Source organism: Lytechinus variegatus, chromosome 14 (genome assembly GCF_018143015.1).
Source record: "Lytechinus variegatus isolate NC3 chromosome 14, Lvar_3.0, whole genome shotgun sequence".
NCBI classification, from domain to species: domain Eukaryota; kingdom Metazoa; phylum Echinodermata; class Echinoidea; order Temnopleuroida; family Toxopneustidae; genus Lytechinus; species Lytechinus variegatus.
In genome coordinates, this window is record NC_054753.1 from 13,521,588 (window position 1) to 13,544,050 (window position 22,463).

Below are 22,463 nucleotides of genomic sequence, written 5' to 3' on the forward strand. Positions count from 1 at the left end.
CAGAACCTTCTGCGACGCGACCCTGTCCTGTACACATTGCATTCTTCCGAAAAATCAAGTATTGAAGATTGACGCTGCCTTTCTAAGAGCCGAGCCAATCCAATGACACAGATAATTATGTGTCATATTACACTTTATTTCTTATTAACGATTTTTTGTCACGCATTGTAAATATTTAGTGCAATACAAGTTAATAAATATTAGGTAGGGCATACATTAACGAAAAATGTGGAAATAAGTTAGATTTAGATCAATTCTTCAAAGATCAGTGAAACCATTGGCGTGTCTGTCTTCAAATTGGCAACTTTATTAGGTTAGCAACGGAACGCTGATATTGGTTTGCTAATTTTATCTGTAAACATTGCGAACTTCTTTTTTCTTGAGTAAAAATATTAGAAAAGTATCTTTAAAATGACGCTCAATCCACTGTCGAATCCAAAAGGTGTTAAACTTCTCTGTGAACTTTGTCAGAAGCCAGCTTTCATACAATGTACAAGATGTAGAGTGACATATTATTGGTAAGTGATGTAGGCCTAGACTTATTCCACTGAAGTTAGTCCCACATGTTATATTTCCTGTTAGTATGCATGCTGCATGATCAACTCGGTTCAGCTCACTCCTAGTACCAATGAGGTCCAAACTAGTGCTGTAGCTCGGTTCCTTCAACTCGGTCCGAACCCGGCTCGTAAATCTTATCAGAATCATAGCTCGACCCGGAGAGGCCCGGTAACCCGGTCCGGCTAAAATTGATTTATGTCCATGCAAAAGTACAAAGTTTTGACCTACTTGACCAGTAGAGGAGCTGGTCAGAAAATTGGGATCGTCCCAGTTTACAGGGACTGTCTCAGTTTATAAGGATTTCTTCACACAAGAAATCTAGGAAAGTTCATTCACCTGTCAAGTGCCGACACCAATCAAGTGTGCTAGTCAATGTAAACATATCAGGTTTCATAACAAGATTATTGGAAGACGGTAAGTCATGAAAAATAGACGGTGAACTGGGGGGAATTGAGGTCACTGAATCTATTTTTAGCACTCTCAATTTCCGTAATTGCTGTCTTTGTCCCGTAGGGGGAGTGAAAAAAAAAACGTCCCCATAAACAAGGACAGTCTCAATTTGTCAAGACATGATTTGTCTTGGTTTATGAGGATATCCATGTTTTCTGGGACAATCCCAATTTTTGGACCAGCGCCTCTACTGTTGACTCTTATCTGTGACCGACATCACCTTCTGACCCACTCACACAACATGCGAGGTTAGTAAATACTAACCTCGCACAACGCATGTGGTTTCATAGTGGACTTTGACGTTTTCATTCATCACACGAATGTGAGGGAATTAGAAACGCCAAACGTTTCAGTATTTCTCCACTAATGATTTCTTTTTAATAAATTTAGTTTAAAAAAACAAAATGAAGTGGAAATTATTTATAAAACTGTTTTTATCGCTTACCTCCAAGTCTCAACCAGGATACTCCGTTCGATCCGTCCTTAATACTGCGGTGGAAAGTACGCAAACAACAATCGAAAAGCAATTTTTCGTATCGAACATTCTCAATTCAAGTCGTCAGCGCGTAATAGGAAATTGTACCAAAAATCAACAGGTTGCATCTCATGTATATACTTATTGGTAAAGTACGCCATCTTTTGACAAGATGATGATGAAAGTGGATTGAACGAGCAAGAAAATAATGCTGATCGCCTAGAATGCAGCTAGCTTGCAACACCGTAAACAAAGGTACGGTAGGCACTTAAGAACCAAGTTTGAAAGGACACTCGTAAAATTATGTCACTCTCGCGATGAATATTCATTAGATCCGGTTGTGCGTGTTCAATACAAACTCTCTGCATGCATGCACTCGGTGTGTATTGAACACGCACGACCACGATCTAATGAATATTCATCGGCCAGAGTGACATAATTTTACGAGTATCCTTTCAAACTTGGTTCTTAAGTGCCTACCGGCTTGGTGAATAATATCGCGCGCCCTCTTTAGGCAAAAGTTGATATCAACGCTGACCAGGAGGCATCTACGTGAAGATCACGAAAAATGCTCTTATTTTATTAAAACAAACAACAAAAAGAATTCAACAAACGGTCCATATGGTTCGGTTAGTATTATAGAAAAATCATATTTCATAGCTATGATGTAAAGTCATAGTTATTTTAGTAAAGATGGTGTGAAAGATTCGCGTGCACCAGGTGCATATGAATCCTTCACACACGAGACGATTTGAAACCATGAGTGCTTCTGACCTTGTTCTCAAAAGACGATACAAACCCCAAAAATATTTAATTCATTGTTTATATCATCCAGTAGTAATGTAGAGAGGAATTGAGAGTTTGAGACGATACAAGGCCAAATCGCAATTCCTCACATCACCAGTGCAGCGGTCAACAGCACAGTCTGTGCACCGCTAGTGATTTACTACGAAACATGTGCTTTGAGATGATTTTTTTTTTGTGTGTGTGTGTGTGAAATCAAGAGGCAGATTACAAACCACATTGTTTATTATGTTATCATTCTGGTGACCCAATTTTCAAACAGGCTCTCACAGAGATTGTTTCTGTCTATCATAGGGCAGATTTTTTTTGGAGGGGTGGAGGTGGCAGAAAGAGTTAATTTCTGAGCGTATTTCATTCTTCATATTTGCTTTGAAGCAATAGAATATTTTAATCAAACTATTTTTTGTGTATGATTTATTTTTATCTGTCTTATTCTAGCCTTCAGCTACTGGTAATAATATTTTTAATAAAAATATTTTTAATAAAAAAAATGAATCAAAATACATTTTTATTTCATATTAAACTTTGACAATCGGTCCAATATCATCCTACCCCCATATCATCCATTTAGTCATCTCTCACGTTTTTTTGTTTTTGTTTTTTTGCTCTTGTACACATACCCCCCCCCTTCTCTCTCTCCCGGTAACGGGTAACGGCACCCTCCTCTTCTCGTCCGTCTCGTCCACCCTCTTTAATGTATCCTTTAAATGGGAATTAAATTGTTTTGCACCCACTCCCAGCTGAGCTATTATTTTCGGATCACCGACTTTGTGGAAAATGTCAACACAACAGGGTTTTGGGGGGAGGGAGGGCTTTTATGGTTAGCAGAAAAAACTGGTATAAAAGATATCTCAATAAACCGGACAGATTATTTTACAAAAAAAGAGAGAAATATTCCGCATGTCATCACAGTCATAATATCAAAAGGAAAACTTCTTGAGTTATGACCATGCCTAATGGACCAACTGGCCTTTACTTGTAAACAAATTGGACATTCTCACCCAGTGAAACCATTACTCTCAGCCAATCACATGACCAGTCAGACAATATCACATGGCAGGTACTGTGTGCATGTGCGCCGTTAGCCGGCTAGCTATATCATCTCGATCCCTCACACACAAGGCCATAACTCAGGAGGTCCGATCATGATGGGGAAAAAATGAAAAAAAGGTAGGGATGATTGGCCTTTGACCTGTCCCCTCGACCATCACACTAGGTGGATGGATTGCTTGTTAAAAATAGTTTCACAACTTTTATTGTGGTGACAAATGACACCTCAAATATTATCAAACAATCCGGGTTTATTTTCCGGGTTCGAGAGATTAAAAGTGAAACCCGGCCCGTAAAGCTCCGAGCCGGTCAATGCCAACTCGGAAGTATTCAGCCCGGTAAACAATCCGAGCTACAGCACTAGTCCAAACATTACATGAATGGACCTCATAGGCGACATCAGTGGAAATGCGGGGTTAGAAATCTTTGAGTACAGGATATTTCGATATTATTTCACAAGTACGCGCTTTATTTGTTATTTTCTTTAAAATTATAATTAAGGATCATAAATACATTGTTCGCAACAACAATAAAATGAAAGATATTAAGGGAAACTTACATTTTGACGACTTTTTCCTGATTTTCTTGGCAGTTGCTCTTCACTTCTGACTCGCGATCGTAGCTGTTATGCAGATCACGTGATACGCTTTCTCGTCAGGTGATCGGTTGGTTATTCTTTTCGCCAGACGTTGATAATGATATATTTCATAACGCTAGCATTCATCGCAAATTCAGGTGAAAGCGATTGGAGTTAACAGCGCAAGCTTTAAATTTTTCAAAAAGTAAAGTTTAATTTATTGCATAAGTTTCGCGCCGGACATGAAGGATCATTTGGTCCCATATTGGAGTAATGCATAACAACGGGGGGGGGGGGGGGGGGGGGGGGGGGTGTCCCTACCACTTCAACGACTATAGCCAGAAATTATGATTTTTTTTTCTCTCCTAGCTTTTTTAACCAAAATACCCCCCCCCAAAAAAAAAAAAGGGAACTAGTGTTAAAGAGAAAGAGAATTATGATAGAGGAACACAAAATACTTTATTTTTTTCAGCTTTTATTTATTCGACTTATAATCCCATAATCAAATATTAAATGGGGCTTCCACAGTTTTTTAAGCCCGGGGGCCACTTACATTGACGAGTGGATACCATATGCGCGACCAAAAAAAAAAATCTTTTTCACTAAAGGGCACGTTACGTACGTAACGTGATAAGGGTGTCAAAAACACAAAAATAATGAAAAAGGGGTATATCTATTTCGCTAGGAAAATTACGTGTTTAGGGTCGAATTTGAGGGGATGATAAAACAAGATTAAAATGTTTTATAAAGGATGTCCTTGTTTTCCCCAACACTTCGTGTTTAGAGTCCAATTTGCGCAAGGTGTAGAAGCTAGGTGGGGTCGTACTAAGCCAAATAAGGTAAAAAAGCCGAAGACCGAAGGACCCGTAACAATAAACATTCCTGTACTTGTTTAGGGGTCATTTCAGGGAATATTTAAAGAGTATCGTTTTGTTTCCAATTCTTGTCAAGGGTACGGTACACGTCAATACTTGTTAAGGGGTGCATTTTCAGAATCAGGAAATTACGTGTTTAGGGTGCTTTTTGAGACCCCATGATCGCGCATGGTATCCACTTGTGAATGGAAGTGGCCCCCGGCTTTTAAAGTCAATTCATAAAAATATTCCTCCTCTGGATTTGAGCTTTCTTTCATGAAATATCAATCTTTTTCGTGATTACCAAAAATACTTAAAATGTCATTTTTTTATCTTTGTATAAAGCTTTAGCTCATGCGTTGCGCCTGCAATATTTTAATGTTGAGATACAACTTTATGCTTTTAATGAATTCCTAAAAACACTAAATTCTCAGATCATTTGTCGCAATCGAATGATTGGAAATGAATGATTAATAAGTTTCATGAATAATGTTTAAAATGCGTCTCTCTATCAGTTTTGAATATTTAAAAAAAAATGTCAGCTCGTGCTTTTTGCTCGCAATATTTTGATTAGTAAGAAGTTCTTGTATATGCGAGTTTGATAGATAAATAAATAGAGAGGGGGAGGGTCCCTCAGCTACTTGTCCGCGATCGCTTATTCCATTTTTTTTATTATGCTCGTACATGTTGTGAGGTTTTCAAAGTCTTCTTTTTCTCACCCTTTTTATTGTCTCGGAGCTTCCCTCTATTTCTTTGCTACGATGTATAGCCCTTCTTACTTGTTTCAATTCTTTTATGTTCTCATTTCACTGAAAACATAATTATTAAACTGACGTAGAAGACTTTACAACAAAATTTTGATATTGTTTTTTCTTGTTTGTTTGGCTTTCTTTTTTCTTCTCCTCATTTCTTGTTTTTCTTCTTAGTTTCCCTTTCCTTATTTTCTCTTATTTCATTTCATGAGGCATCCGCCAACTTATATACAACAACAAACATATTTAGAGGCCGATATCCAGTGAGGGGGCATGGTGGTATGCCCCTCTAAAAAAGGAGGAAAATAGGAAGGAAAAAAAGAAGGGAAGGGGAAAAAATAAGAAAAAAGAAAGACGATGATGGCAATGATGATGATGATGAAAATTATCTTGGTGAAGATGATAGTGGTGGTGATGGTGGTGGTGATGGTGGCGGTGATGATGATGATGATGATAATGATGGTGGTAGTGGTGACGAAGATGAGAATGAAGTTGGTGACGATGCTATGATGATGATGACTAGATGTAATTTTGTTATTTTGTCTTTAAAAAAATAATAGTGCACAGGCGAAATCATTTAAAGTTTATCATGAAAATAGCAGAAAAAAATAATTTGAAAAATTGTACCGTTGCGTATCCAGTGGAAAATCCATCCCCCACCAAAAAAGAAAAAAAAAGGGAGATTTTGTTTTGTTATTTGTGACGGCGTAGGTCTATGCGAGCAGCTATGGGATGGGAAAAAAAGTAAATGAAATGTCAAGAAATACATGATAATGACTTTTATTGTACATTCAGTATATCAGTAGATAACTTCATACTCTTTCCAAAAAAGAAAAAAGTGGGTATATTATGGACCATTAAAAATGGGCAGTTGCTCTGTATATTATATTACATAGAATATATAGAGCAACTGCTCGTGTGTAGCGGTAAGTTATTCACTGGGGACCGTTTCATCAACATTTTTGTCTGACAAGTTGTCAGATCTGACATCTTTTCGTGATTCTGATTGGCTGAGAGGCACTGTTACTATAGTAACTGTCGGATAAAATGGGACTTGTCAGATAAAACGTCCGACAAGTCCTTTCATGAAACGCTCCCCAGATCTACATAATTCATGCGGCGCACGGCGCGTGCGCAATGTTTAATAATTATTGCTGTGAACACAATGAATGTCATCAAAAACATAATCTCACAGATCAAATAATGCCAGCTCGACGTGCAAAATCAGAAATTTTTTTTTTTATCTGCCCTGATAATTTGGTAACCCTAACCTAACCCAATTTCTAAGTATTTTAAACATAAACAGGATAACTACAGACAATGATTTAAATTAACTTTATATTCTTTTGCGAAAATGAATATGAAGGACAGCTTTTTGATAAAGAACACAGTTTTAGAGTGTTAGAGCGCGATTTATACCTACAACCGCTAAATCCTGTCACTGTCGGTATGAAGCAGTGATTCCATCAGCTTACGGTAATAATTTTTGCAACACGGGCGCCAGTCCGAGAAACAGACAGGTATTTGCCCAAACGGACAACATCTCAACCTCTGCTCATTTCTTTTTGCACGGGCACATAAAATCTCGACGTAACCCATCACATTTCTCCCTATTTTCTCCTCCCTTTTATTTTCCATTAATTTTTCTTTCGTTCACTTTTTCTGTCTTCTTTCCCCATTTTTTTTTACCCATCACATTTCTCCCTATTTTCTCTTCCCTTTTATTTTCCATTAATTTTTCTTTCTTTCACTTTGTTTCTGTCCTCTTTTCCCTTCTATTTTTGTTCTCGTCTCACCGCTTTTCCTCATCCCCCAGCCTCCGACGCCCGTGCAGATTCGCAAACAATATCAAGAGTATGTCTACTTGCAAGGGCGGAAATCTCTCCCCAAAGGTAGGGGGACCAGGGGCTGGAAAATTTGACAAACAAACAAAAAAAAGAAGGTTTATCACCCCCTAAAGAAGGTCATCTTAACCAAAAGAAATTTGACAAGCAAACAAGCAAAAAAAGGGGGGCATCCCAAAAGTAAGATCGTCTCTTCCAAATGTTTTATTTCGATTTTGAATGAAATGACCAAAAATAGTAGGGGGATATTTCATAATGTGCCCCCTACTATTTTGGGTGAGGGGTACATGTCCCCCGGCCCTGGGATTTGCGCCCATGTGGGTGGGGGTGTTGCGCCTCCCTATCGGGATCATATCACAGCGAGTATACACTCTTCCATATGGAAGAGTGTTTACTCGCTGTGATTTCGATCTCACACATATAAAAAAAATAGAACAGCTAAGCCTTGATCACAGGCCAAAATGCCTAACGATTTCTCCGCGGCATTAACAACTCTCGTAAAGGGCGCTCCATTTATAAATAGAGTTGCATGAACAGCTGTCTATGGCGACAAAATCGTAGGCAGAATTGTTGCCAGAAGCGTGGGAATTTGGCAGAAAATTCAAGAAAAGAACCGGTGAGTACCGATTTAACAGTAATTATATATTCATTTACATTTATTGAATCATAAGAATAAAGATTTTTTACGGAAAGAAAGCTTAGTTCTAAGCTAGGGCTGCCCAAATGCGCGTGAGTGGAGTCCCAGTTTCTTAACACGGGTAAGTATTGCGGTGTCGCCTAGAGTGTTAAAAACTAAGTTAGGCCTAGCGGTAGATCAGCGGAGCCTAACGTTAGGTGAGCCCACTTGTCCATAGACCAAAAGCTTCGGTCTATGTTATGTTGGTTGTTCAGCTGAAGTTAGTGCTGAACTCCGTTGGCTTCACTCACCAAATACAGAGACCGAACTTCTAGCGCGATCTGTACAGGGGACTCAAGTCAAGAGTCAATGGCATATGTTTATGTACTTAAGATCGGATAAAACGTGGAAGTGAATTTGCGTGACAGCCGAGGTAAGTCACTGTTTTTGTTCCTTTTAACTTGATTTTTCTCAGTTTTTTGTCAATTAATGCCAAGAGGGAATATTAATTTGCATTTTGGTCGCATTAATTTTCAAAATTTTTATTCATTAAAGACAAAAATTGAAGAGCCCCGACGGGGGGATTTTGCATTGCAAGTCCCCTAATGGTGGCTGCACGATAGCGAGCCGTCTGTGTACGAGGAGAAATATAAAAAAATGTTGAAAAACTCCTCGAAACAGACGGCTGCCAGCTGTCTAACATGTTCACTGCTACCATCCTGCCTGTGTGAAGAATACAGGTCACTCACACATTGTACCGTGTTTGACCCTGGATTTCGAAGTAGTCGGCAAACATCGCTTCATTGCTGAAGTAATATTTGACGAAACTCCTCGCTACGCACCGGGGCTCTTGCCGGTAAGTAGCAATGGGGGCAACAAATAGGAAATTATTTTAAAATCATAATCATTAAAAAAAAGCAAATTTCGCTTACCTCGGCCTCGAAAGTGACTTCGCTTGTCTCTTTCACGGAAATACAAGGAAGCCCGTTGGTGGCGCTAATAATTTCACAACCTTGATTCAGCTCCTCGGTAATTTTATAACTGTATCTAAATTCTTTGAATGCGCAATCCTTATAATTAATTTACTAATTATGGGCATCAATGAATGAAATACCTTCAAAAACATAATTAAAGATTATTATTGGTGATGATAACACTTATTTGCAATGAATTTAAAAAGATGACTAATAAAAAAAATGAAAATAATATACGTGCCTGGAAAGAAACCAGCAGTACAAGCTTTAACGAACGTCATTAATACGTATACGGTATCCCAAAGTCTATACAATGAAAAGATTGGACACTTCACGGACTTCGCGTAATGCCTTGCGTCGATTTGCGTGTAGAAATAGTGTAGGTGCCTAGTCTTTCCCTTGTTGTGTCTTTGATCTGAATATAAATCGCGCGCCCTCTTTAGGCAAAAATTGATATCCGCGCTGAGCAGATTTCATCTCCGTAAAATCTTCACTAAAGATCAAGAAAATATACATGTTTTTTAAAAGAAACTTCAAGGAGAAGTCACGGAAGGATCTAAATGATTCGGTAAGTGTCATAGCAGAATGTGATATATGAAATTTTAAGTCGTATTTTATGATGGCAAAAGCCCAGCAAACTTTAATGTGTCGTGTGTGTCGCATGCATACGACTGATATTCCTTCGCACGCGAGATGCTTTGAACCCATGGGTGAATACAGGTAGGACTATGGTATGCCTATGCTGTATTGAGCACACACTTTGAAAAAACATTAAAATATCACTTTTGTGATCAAAATTGCTAATTTTCATACAGTTGCAATTTATGTTTCATTAGTAACTTGGGAATAATTTTTGTATTCACCAGAGCGCTCAAAAATATGAATTTTGGGCATATTTTGTGTACGCCCTCTATTGGTGGAAAGTAATACGGCAAGAAAATTTTCATTTTTCAATCTCTATTTTTAAATAAGAAATAAATAATTTACAAAATTAAATTTACATAAGAGCCAAGTTATATGATGAATAGCTGTAATGAAAACTGACAGTGTAAGAAAATCAAGCATTCGTCCCACAGAAAAGGAGAGAATAAGCCAAACATTGCCACCCTTATTTTGCCACACATGGAGATGTAACTGAGAACAAGGTTATATCATAACCTTGTTCATTGAATGAGTGGGTGAGCCTTGTCAACATCTTCATGAATGTTCATGATTCATCAACTTTGTCACTGTCATGTTTGTTGAGCAGCGCAGCAAGATCGACACTTAGGCCAAAAAAGTGCCCAAGGCCAAGGGACCAAAACAAATTATGATGGGGTGTCCAAACTTCGCGCACTTTTCAAAAATATTCATCAGGCTTAATTTTGTTCACAAAATATTCATAATTTATACAAAACCTATTCAAGAAATAGTTACCACATTGACGGCAAGATTGTAAACTATAATTTATAAAATCATGGACGAAAATGTAAAGTAGGTCAAGGGATTTCGCCAGTATCGCGATCTCAAAATTCTATTCTGATCGGCGAATGCGGGTTATGCTGGAAAACCGTTCAGAATAAGTGTGACCTAACTTCGCGCACCAAAGCTTTTGTGGAGATTTAAACAAACACTCAAGCTCAAAAAGTGAAATATTTATAACAGATTGATGGCAAAATGCTATAGAATTGGTTAGTACCACATTTTAACTCACATTTTTTATGATTTCTGCTTGCAAAATGGTGATATCGTGATGCTTGTTGATTTCTTCAAAACGGGCGCTAGCGATGACAAATTTGCAGATCTTTTGCCAATATTTTCATGAATACTGAACTCATCGTAAAGAAACTTTCACCAAAGGGTAATTTTAGGTCGCTTTTCACGTTGATGATGTCAGATTTTAAGGATATTGGCTAGTTTTTGAGATAATGACCGTCCGTGAAGTATGGACACGCGCGAAGTTTGGACTCGCTGCCATACAATCATTGAATCGAATAAAAATCATGTGTATTTCTGCAGTACCGTAAGGGCACTTGTATTCAACCCGTTTTGAGAGTTTCCTCAAATATAAAGAAATATGGAATTTACCTGAATTTCAGACCCATCTTATTTCAAAGAGCAAATGCTGGTTATTTTTCCGTTATTTTTTCTTCAACCAGTCGACTGTGTGCGTGGGTAGCCAGGCGGCTTCTAGTTCTAGAGAGTAAAAATCATTTACTAACGTAAGGTTACTCTCATACGAAGCCAGGGATCCTATCTCATAGACCCACACAAAGGAAGCCAAAACTTGAAACTTTCACCCCTGAGATTTCTACTTTCCTTCTAAAAGATCTAGACCTAAATCATGTACATGGGATAAAACTTCATTTCCGACATTTCTACGCTCTCGTTGTTATTTTTGAAGAATTCATAAAAAAATGAGAAAAATATTATGAATAGACGGAAGAGACTTGCCCGATGTTTACGCCGCCATCTTGTTTTCTATTGTTCTTCGCCAATGTTACCCGACGCACGCGTCTGTAACGTTGGCGAAGAACAATAGAAAACAAGATGGCGGCGTAAACATCGGGCAAGTCTCTTCCGTCTATTCATGATATTTTTCTCATTTCTCGTTGTTGCCCAGTGGATTAGTCTCCGGACTTTGAAACAGGGTTGTGGGTTCAAATCCCGGCCATGGCGTAATTTCCTTCAACAAGAAATTCATCCACTGTGTGCTACACTCGACCCAGGTGATGTAAATGGGTCCCGGCAGGAAGAAATTCCTAAAAAAAAGCTGTGTGCGCCTTAATCGGTTGCCTAGCCTAGCCGGGGTAATAATAGTAGTGTAGAGTGGCCGAATGTTCAAAGATACACCTCACAAAATCAGTCGTAAAACAAGCAAACTCAAATCATATCAAACAGCCAGAAGCACCAAATAAGAAGAACCTAAAATATAATTGAAGCTGAACTAAACTCAAAATAAAGATGTCGACAAAATGAAGTCCAGTGATGCTCTGATTTATTGGTCTGTAATCTAGACCTCACAAGGCATTGCCTTTACAAATTATACATTCAAATATATTCAAAAATAATGTCACATGATAAATTCAACCAATAGAGCAACAGAGAATGGAAGAACCCAGAAAAGTGGAAGAACCAAGATTGAAAGGTGAACCAATGAGGATGAGATAGGATGATATGAATGAAGAAGAATGTTATGAATGTAAATGAGAAAAGGACAATAGAAACATGTGGAGATGCATGGAGTTAGAATGGCAATGGAATGATGTGATATAGAAACTAAGGAATGAGAGAAACAGGTGTGGTATAGAAATGGGAAGTAAAGAAAAGTATGGAAAGCAAAGTGTGAAATAAATAATAAGATTAAATAAGGCAAAATTCAACCCATACAGTAGCAGTGCCTTTTTAAAGCACCATGAGCAATGAAGGTGGACCTGTGCGCTATATAAGTAGCCACCATTATTATTTTATTATTATTATTACTATAATAACAAAAATTATTTGCGACTTCGTGGTTTAGTGGTTACGACTCTCGTCCTTCAATCTTTAAGACATTGGTTTTAACCCCAGCCATGGTGTGTTTTTCTTCAGCAAGAAATTTGCCCACATTGTGCTGCACTCGATCCAGGTGAGGTGAAGGGGTAGCCAGTAGGGTTTATTCCTTGACGCTAGAGCACAGATGGCTATCAGCTTCGGCCGGGGTGATAATACGATACCAAGTATCAAAGCGCAGTTGAGTATATGCACATAGTAACTGCAGTATATAAATGGACATATTTAATGTTCTTGGTATTATTATTATTTTTGCTTCTATTTTTTCATAGTTCAGTGGAGCACCAGCAAGCTGACTGGGTCGGGATCCATGAGAAGATCTGTCAGCTCCTGATCCCTCTCAGAACCACCCAGGTTTCTTTCCTATCTTCCGAGGAGCAGCGAAAGAAACAAGAAGTTGAGATGCTGGAGAGAAGGGTAAGTGGATGTGTGTGTGTAAGTATGACAGAACACAATCAAACTGGGGACGTCTTAGCCTCTCAAAATGGTATGTAGATTGTGCTAAAATACTTCAAAAACTATAAAACAATATTTGTATGCACTCTTAGGGAGTGTTTCATCAACGTTTTTTCCCAACATTTGTAGGATCTGAGAACTTTACTTGGTATTGATTAACCGAGAAGCACTCTCATTGTTGTAACTTTCAGATAAAGTAGGACTTGTCAGATAAAACGTCAACAAGTCCTTTCATGAAATACTCCCCTGCTGTCCCTGGTTACAGGCATAGTTCCTCTGACAGATGGCCACAGTTGTATATAGGGAGTGTGCCTGTCTTTCATGTGTTACAGAGATTTTTGTTGTCGTCCCTGTCTAGCAGCATTTACAAGAATCTGTGTGTGTGTCCAGGAAAAAAATTGATGATTTCTGGGTGTTGTTTCAAAAAGTTGTTTGTAAGTTATGCAAGACCTTTAAATCGATATCCCCCCTTTGAAGAAATTTCTTCCTTCTTGTATCCATTAATCCATAATACCTCAAAACTTTTATGGGGCCTTAATCTCCCCTTTTTGACCTGAGAGAATGTTAACTACTTGACTAAATTGTCACTAAGTGTCAATCTGGACCTTATAATAATGGTCTATTGATACATCAAAAAACATTTGTTGCAGCTAAAGGCTAAATTGCAAATGCTAGTACAAGGTAAAAAAAGACATATAAATAGACAAAAACCACAAATATACAAACAATGTATATATTATATATGGATAAAAATAAATATGAAACAGCCAGTCAATACATAATAAAGAGTGACCTCCATTCGACCTTGCAAAAGTAACAAGAAACATAAATGAGTGGCGATATGGAATTAGGTTGGTAAAAAATCAATAAGTATTTAACACGTGTGGAATGGACACGGTAAGAACAACAGGGAAAAAGAAATGCGGAACAGTTGGCATAATCATTAAGTAGCATTGTGGATTATTAGATTATTAAGAGAACGATAAATTGGTGTAATCGAACAAAAAGGCAGTTAACAAGGTCGACCTTAACTCAGAACAATCGTATTCGAAGGACCAAGGCTTTGGAATAATCTTCCAAGCGAAATAACTAGCTGTTTATCTCTAAGTATGTTTAAATGTAAACTGATATCATTTCTTTTGTCCAGTTATGGACACTGTTAAGACGCACTGGCTGAATATATGTAATGTATTTGATTTGTACCTTTTTAAAGGTATAATGTGGTATAGTTTTTATTTATTTATTTTTTTCATTCTTTGCTCATCCCCCTCCTATATTTAACATTGTCCACTTTTCCTCTAATTCTTTACCCCTTGATTTTGTGCTAATTGTTTGGCTTTTCCTTTGTAGTCTAATTATTCTTTAGTGTCCGATCTCCTTACGAACTTCATAATTACTTTAAGGAACCTGTAGACACTACAAGCTCTGCTTTTCATGCAGGTTCCTTCATATTTCACTTTATTTACTGCCATTATCTTTGTATTTTTCTATGTAACCAAATGTATTTCTTGTATTATGTTATTATTTTGTTATCTTGTGAAGTATGAAAATAAATTCAATTCAATTCAATTCAATTTATCTAGGAACACATGATAGAGCTGACACGGACAACGGGTCAGAAGTTACTCTTTGAAGGAAAACACGAGCAGGCGGTCCCCGCAGCGATGCAGTCTCTCAGGTTTAGCATTGATGTGCACGGGCTTGATAGCATAGAATTGGTTCCTTCTTATCTCATCTTGGCTGAAGCAAGCATTGGTAAGTCCTACTTCATGAGGTTATGGAATTTCAAACTTAAGCAATCGGTAATCTAAGTCCATAGAATAGGGATCAAATGAAGCTTCTATTGATGATGATTTTGATAATGATGATGATCTTGATGATGATAACAATGATGGAATAATAATGATAATAATGGTAATGATAATAATAATAAAAATAACAATAAAAATAATAATGAGAATAATAATGATGATAATAGTATCAATAAAAATAGTATCAAAATAATAAAACAATTATTGATTATTATATTGTTATGATAATTAAGATGATGATGAATGATAATGATAACACTAATCATGATATTACAACATTGCAACATTTATTGAGAGCTTAATACAAAATTTTCTAAGCTCCAGCTTAAGCGTGGCTATCTGATTAGGTGCTCCAGCATTCAAGGAATCTTCCTACCAGCTTCCCATTTACTACGCTAGTCCATTTAATTTTTGTGTGTGCCATGATGCAGGTCTTCACAAGCTAACGCAGGCAGAGGAATACCTTGCCCAGGCTCAGTGGACTGTCGTGAAGACACCCGATGCTAGTCACGCCATCAAGTCCAAACTCTACAGGAACTGGGGACTGCTCTACGCAGCAGAGGGCAACTATGAAGAAGCGCTAAGGAACCTGGCTGATGACGTAAGATGAATGTTTTACATGTATATTGACAGGTTTTGGTGTTGTAGGAGTGTTATTTTGACATTGGATTTCCTTAAAACTCAGTTATTCGCTTTATTTATTCAGTTCCAGCTTTGGTGTTCAATTCCATCAGCTTTGTTTACATTCTTTATACTTATGATGTTATCCATTTTCATTTGACTTTCACCCTGCTTCTCTTGTCATTCCTTATAGATGTGTTTATTCATCATATTCTCATATCTGATTCTTTTATTTTTTCTTATCATTATATCATTTATGATAATAATTGTGATGATAATGGTACTTTGTAAATCAACTAAAATTCCCAGTACCACTCACGTGCACGCTCAAAACGAAAACTCCTTATTGCATGACAGTACTGTGAATTTACTACATATATTGAGAATAATTCCCCTGTGTACACTAAACATCCCCATTATTATTGATCATTTAAAGAGGGAATCCAACCCAAATAAAAACTTGTTTTATAAGGAAAAGAAAAATCAGACAAGTTGATAGCTGAAAGTTTGAACAATATTGGACAAACAACAAGAAAGTTAAGAATTTTTAAAAGTTGTAAATATTGGTAATCACTATACCCATGGAGACTTCAAATTGGCCACATATGGGATGTCATAGTGATGTAAGGCAAGGACTACTCTTCCATGTACTCCAATACATATTATGGCTAAATTGTCTTTTTTCCCAAAAGTTTTATTTCAAATTATATTTTTCTTTCATGAGGACATAAAACAATATACTATCTGGGTTATATTTAGATTACTGCCCCAGGGGAATGGGTACTAAGGAGAAAACCACAAATCCCTGATAATAAAGTACATGGCCTATGGGAAAGTTGTCCTTGCCCCTTGTCATAATTTACTTACCCAGTTGCCAATTTGAAATCTACATAGTATTAGTGATCTCAATTTTAAAACAGCAATAACTTTCTTATTGCTTGTCCGATTTCTTTCAAACTTTCACCATTCTGTTTAATTTATTTTTCTCCTTCCCAACACACCATTTTATGGCCAAGGCTGGATTCCCCTTTAATGAATGATCAATCATTTGATATAAATGTTAATAGATCCTCTCATAGAGGCAAAGAAAGAAAGAAAGAATATTTATTGACTTTGTCTGGCCCGAATCTTGTAATAATTCCAAGAGTTAAGCACATTGACATGTGTTGAAGGTCATTTATCTAAGAAAAATAAATTCCTTTAAAAAAAAAGAGAAAAAAAAATATTGCATTGAACAAGTCATGATTTTCACATTTATAAGCTACCTAAATCCTTGCATCTGATTTGCTAAGAGCAGATTTGTCAGTTAAAATCACTATTTGTATCACCACAATCCTTGGTCCAACAATGAGGACAGAGTCTTTGTGAATATATCTTTAGTGTGGCAGCTGATGAGGCAAGGTGGCTCTTGATTTCAAAGAGAGAAGAACAAAGAAAGATCCCCTTCTGTCAGAGTGTTCAGGGGATTCAAATAGACAAAGAATAATAGAAACAGGCTGTTGTGTGTCAACAATAGCTTGCCCCTCTAATTCTTTCTCTCATTAGAACCAGTTTCTAATCCTCTATATGCAATTAATAAGGGATTAAGATGTCTATTAGCAGGAATTAAGCAACATCTAATGAAGCAGCATTGGCAGTGAAATATGAAGTCAAAGATGATTAAATGTACCTCATTAACAGTAAAAAAGTTCCCATGGGGCCTGTTGCTATAAGAGTCACATTCAAGTTTGACCTAAAGAAATAAGAGTCATTAGGTAGTGTTCATTTTCTAAAAATCCACAATAAATGAATTTTTGCATGGTATTTTGAACATAAAAAATAAACATATTTATAGAAAGTCAACACATACCTACATCAACAATTATAGATTAATATGTGAGTGTATAAGTTTGAGATTTTATTGTGTGTAAAAATTAAATTGACATTGACATTGGAATTAAAATATGTTACCAAATAACTTTAAAAATTGAAACAACCCTATGTGAATAATATAGACTGATAATTTATTTGAATTCTATTTGTCTACAGATCTTCAATGCTTCCGAGCAGTATGGTACAGACAACATCGGAACCTCGGGCGGCTACTTCCACATGGCCAACGTTTTCTTCCGTCAAAATCACATGGACGTCGCAGACTCCCTCTATGGCAGGGTGACAGACATTTGGCACACCCATTTACTGAGATTGGTGAGGGCACGCACCCATCGGGCGGAGACGCCAGCGGGGGTAGGAGCTGTGGCGGTAGAGCTGAAGAAAGCAAAACCAGAGTCCTTAGGTAAGGCTCTTGTTTTTCTCGGTACTTTTAGCATTTTTGGATCGTCCTTATTGAATAGGTTCAGTCCCTATTTTAAGTCAAAAGAAAAACATTTCTCATTTACATGGACTCCTATTGACATTAAAATCTCACTGATCTGCGATATTTGGTGTTTTTACTCTGAAAAAGAAGGGATTACAGTACAGTTGTACTGGTATACTATCAGAGAATCACTACGTTTTGTGTTTGTAATTCAATTCATGATTCTTGCTAGTGAATCGAGAAGTAAGAACTTTGAAGATCAATGTAAGAATATCACTGATCTGCAATACATAGTGGATGGGGTTAAAAAGAGGGGATAATTGTGCAATTGAATGCTCCCCTGAAATAACCATTGTTTTGTCTTAAGGTATCAATGTATGATAAAATTTATAAGAAATTTGATTATAAGCGCACCCCTACATGTAATTTGAATCTTTAGATGAAGCACAAGAAGCGGAAGCCAAGCAAGTCTTACATTCCATTCATGACATTAGAGAGCAGTCCAATCCACAAGATCCGGTCACCGTGGCACTGGTTTGCCACGCCCTCGGGATGCTGTACTTCTTACTGGAAGAATACTCGAAGGTGAGAATATATGTTTGTGTAATTATTAAAACGGCGCACCATTTATACACAATAAAGTAATAAATATAAATATTAAAGGGATTGTTTCACTTTGTGAGCAGCTGATTTATAAAATTCTCAAACTGACATGGATGAGTGCCTGTATTTGTCACTCAAAAACCCTGAAGCAGACCACAATATAGGATCAAAAACTCTTATTTAGATACTAAAGCAGTTTATAAGCCTGATTTTGAGAAGCGTTTGGTAGACAGGTTCAGCTTATGACCAGTTTTTTGTTGACTGCCTTCTGCTGTGTGTATGTGCTATACACACACTATTATTAGCTGCACTGTACATTCAGTGTATACCTAGTACACACTGTATGTAGGTCATGCTGTGTTCATCTCGAGTTAGTGTGTTGTAGTTCACAGATTCGCTGTTTACACAAAGTCATTGAAACCAACCGCCAATTATTTTCAAACTTTGGTTCACATCTCCAAAGTTTTAAAATAGTTCCTGTAGATATGATACTTTGGTTTACTTTTGGGATTTAGCCCATTTTTAGGAACCAAAATGGGAATTTTGTTAATCAGAACAAAGTGAAATGATCACTTTAATACGAAGATGCAACATCGGACAAGTCCTTTTAAGAAATGCTACCCCGATTCTTTAAAAACATGTGTTATGGACCTCCCCGAAATCCAACAGATATCCTGTGGTACCAGAAGAATAGACTTTGGAAAAGTTTCCTGTAGTAACATTTATGAAACGGCCCAATTAGTTTATAGAGTGTCAGAGGTCTTACTCCATGAGAAGTAAACCAGTATGCTCTTTGACTTGCTTATACAAACATAGGCCCGAATTTACAAAGGTGGTTTTGAAAACCCACGGTTGAATCCATGGTTTATGCAGTTTTCCTGTATAAATAACGCTTAATTTACTGCATACCGGGCATGTATGTAAAAAATGTCGTATGCGAATGCTCGCTTTTGTCACAGTGAGCCAAATTGACACCTGGTTAGATACGCTATTTTATTCATGAGTCCACTGTTTGAAGATTGCACTCATGAATAAAAACATTGGACTCATGAAAATAGCGTGGATAACCACGGCAACAGGCGTCAATTTGGCGCACTGTGGCAAAAGTGCGCCTCAGCATTGGACATTTTTCAATATATGCGGTAAAATTAGCATAATTTATACAGGAAATCTGGATAAAATGCATGGACTCAACTGTGGGTTTTAAAAACCACCTTTGTGAAATCGGGCCAGTGAGATTTCAAATATTTAAAGCCTTGATCTATCCCTTTCTAATCTGTCATCTTCCACAGGCAAGAGACCTCACAGAGAAATGCCAAACGTTGATGAAGTCATCGGGTGAAGAGGACTCAGAGATGATGGGCCACGTCGCAGACTTCAGTCAGGCGTTGGATGAATTACCCAGCAAGAAAGAACAAGGATTCATGGCTAGTGGCTACTGAAAAAACACATTGAACTTTATCCATTCTTATCGTGGTTTAACACTTGGAAAGATTTCTCGAAACTTGGTGTCAATCATCTAGCATAGGATATTGTTGATGTGAAGGCCTATCGTTAGTTTCGGTACCCCCCCCCCCTCAAGTGAATATCGTTAATCCAGTTGATCACTAGATTGTTTGAATATATATTGTATGCCCAATAACAGTTACCATGCGAACAATATGAAATAAAAATGTGTTTTATTGGATACAATTTGCAATTTACTTCAAAATTCACTTTGATTAGGTGCCCGATCAAAATGATATATATGCATATTAAGTTTGATCAAGGGGCCATTCTGAAAGAAAAATAAAAATATTACATAGAGAGGGCCAATGAAAAAAAATTCATTGGCCTCTACATGTTTGTAAGATTGAAATGTTTGATAATAATAGAGTATAACTAACATTATTGACCCATTACCAAAGCTGTTAGATATTTAAAGATTTCATATACTTGTCCTTTAATATTTATTGTATATCACCTTGATTGGGAGGGAGGAGAAGGGAAAATTTGAAGTTTGGTGTTGGTGTTATTGTCGCAAGCATGAACCATGCTGCCTAACCTAGCTCTGAACACTAAATAAAGGTGTATAATGATACCAATGACATCAGTGATACTGTAGCTTAACACCAAGCTGCACCGAGTGACGTTAGTTGCAACTTCAGTTATAACTTCAGCGATTGTAACTGATGTAAAACTGCAACCAGGTGTCAACACTGAACTTAACATCAGGCAATTTAGAGCTTTTTGCTCTTACAAACTTCAATAGGAATACTACATGTACAAGCTCTAAGAACAAAATCGATGTTCAATACTAAAATTAATGAGCATCAACACTGTCTTACTAAGACACCAGCAGTCAACACTACTTAAATTCAAATTGTTGAACTTCTTGCTCTTTCACTAACACTTACACCCATACCAAAGCTTCTTTGATTTTTGTTAATAGAAGTGGAAAAGAAGTTTGTTAGAAATTACTTTACAGAAAGAAGATATGTGAGAGAGCACATGCAATTTACCAGAGCAATAGAATGCAAACATAAAACAAATGACACCCAAAGTATTTGTATTCATGTAAATATATATTTATATTCATATTGTGCTTTGTTTTCATTCCAATGTTTATTTCTTTCTGATATAGCAGAAATTTTTAATCAATTGTATAAACAATATCTCTACCACATGACAATAAACTTTTATTTATTTGAATTACTGTGCAGGCTTTTATTCTCATTTTTTTATCTGCCCCAGCTAGTATTCAGTTCAAAACTTTAAATAAGTGGAATTTCTTAGTCTGCCTGGAAATTTAACAATTTTTTGTTCAGTCCAATAATAACATTATAAGCAATCGAATAAGGTAACAGGAACCCTAAACAAACATTCTTTCTATTAAAGCCATTGTGATGTCACAACTGTTTGCAAAATATCTTGCAAACATCACATTGCAATAAAAGCATTACTTCATAATTCTGTGAGCTCAGTAGGACTGTATACAAAACCTTTAATCTACGGCGGCTGTACCGGCGATTCGAAAACAGCAGTTTTATTCATTTTTATATGTATAGCTGGTATCAAAAAATGTTATAACTGCTGTTTGCAACTCATTGTTTGGCCGCCGTAGGTCAAACATGACCAAGGTACTACCTCCTGATGAGATTCAGGGGTAAAATAATTAGCTGAATGAATAAACTGAATAACATCAGCAACAATCGAAGTAAAGTACTAAATTTCCAACTCAAAGAATTGAATTTAATACCAGCCCAAGACAAGATTTCAATGCAGAATAAGAGATTGCTTAGAGGTTGCCATCCGTTTTCATAATTCTAAAATATAGTCTTTACTGTAATGTCCTCAGGAATCCTTGTGTTTTGGGGGAAAATTTTAACATATGAACGACCTAATGAAAAGAGACCTGATATGAGGCTGCATTACATGGAAGTTTCTCACTTTTTTCCTTGGGCATTATATGAAATTGAAAAATATATTAGAATTATTAGGCAATAAATGATTTTATTTTGAGGGGCTTCATTTCAAAACCTACTGCATAAATTTGCATCATTGGATAAGTTAACATTGCTGTGAATGGGGATTTGCATTTTTCCATGACTGTTTTGAACATATACCAGCTTGGCGTTTACCAGCAAAAAGCTGTTCTGCCGAATTCCAACGGGAGTTACCAAAATACCATACCATATCGGGGATGAAATCTTCCCGAGCCCCAACGGAATTTCCCTGATTAGAATGATATAAAATTGCAGCAAAACATAACTGTGAATACAAACAAATCCAAAGTAACCCATAAAAAGCTAAATGCCAAACAAACAATTGCACAGTACATTATACTGAGACTCACATAAACACTACGGATCATATTCTTAAGTCTGATTAAACTTAACCCTAAAAGGGCTAAACATTTTTTTTAATTATATCCAACTTCAGAATACGGGCCTATGATTGTTTTTGTTGAATAATTATATAAATCCAAGTAGAAATAAAAAAGGCAATTTCAGTAAATGAATCAAAATAGGCACAAAAATAAAAGACTGCAACGATTAAAACCTGAATTATAATGCAATGTTGACCTTCTCTATGTTAAAACCAGTTATAGGTCCCCTACAACCCAAACAAGTTGATTTATATTGCACAGTGCAAAATATAACTTGTATGCTGTTATACTACATGTAGTATCCATTATGTTGCATAGATTAT

At 36.8% G+C, this 22,463-nt stretch overlaps 1 protein-coding gene across 1 annotated transcript; it reads left to right on the forward strand.

The window, feature by feature from the left end:
* The first annotated feature begins 319 nt into the window (after positions 1-319).
* Positions 320-21,410, forward strand: LOC121428168 (zinc finger MYND domain-containing protein 12-like). Its single transcript, XM_041624773.1, has 7 exons — positions 320-518; positions 12,758-12,902; positions 14,525-14,696; positions 15,184-15,353; positions 17,402-17,648; positions 18,109-18,254; positions 19,565-21,410. Exons 1-7 carry the CDS (start codon positions 412-414, stop codon positions 19,712-19,714), a joined length of 1,137 nt encoding a protein of 378 aa, XP_041480707.1. The 5' UTR covers positions 320-411; the 3' UTR covers positions 19,715-21,410.
* The last annotated feature ends 1,053 nt before the right edge of the window (positions 21,411-22,463 follow it).

What these genes read in the sequence shown, in the direction of transcription:
- LOC121428168 (XM_041624773.1), top strand. Translation starts at nt 412, where the DNA reads ATGACGCTCAATCCACTGTCGAATCCAAAAGGTGTTAAACTTCTCTGT. An exon ending in TGTAGAGTGACATATTATTG is followed by an intron (nt 519 to 12,757) that starts GTAAGTGATGTA and finishes ATTTTTTCATAG; the next exon opens with TTCAGTGGAGCACCAGCAAG. An exon ending in AGCAAAACCAGAGTCCTTAG is followed by an intron (nt 17,649 to 18,108) that starts GTAAGGCTCTTG and finishes TTGAATCTTTAG; the next exon opens with ATGAAGCACAAGAAGCGGAA.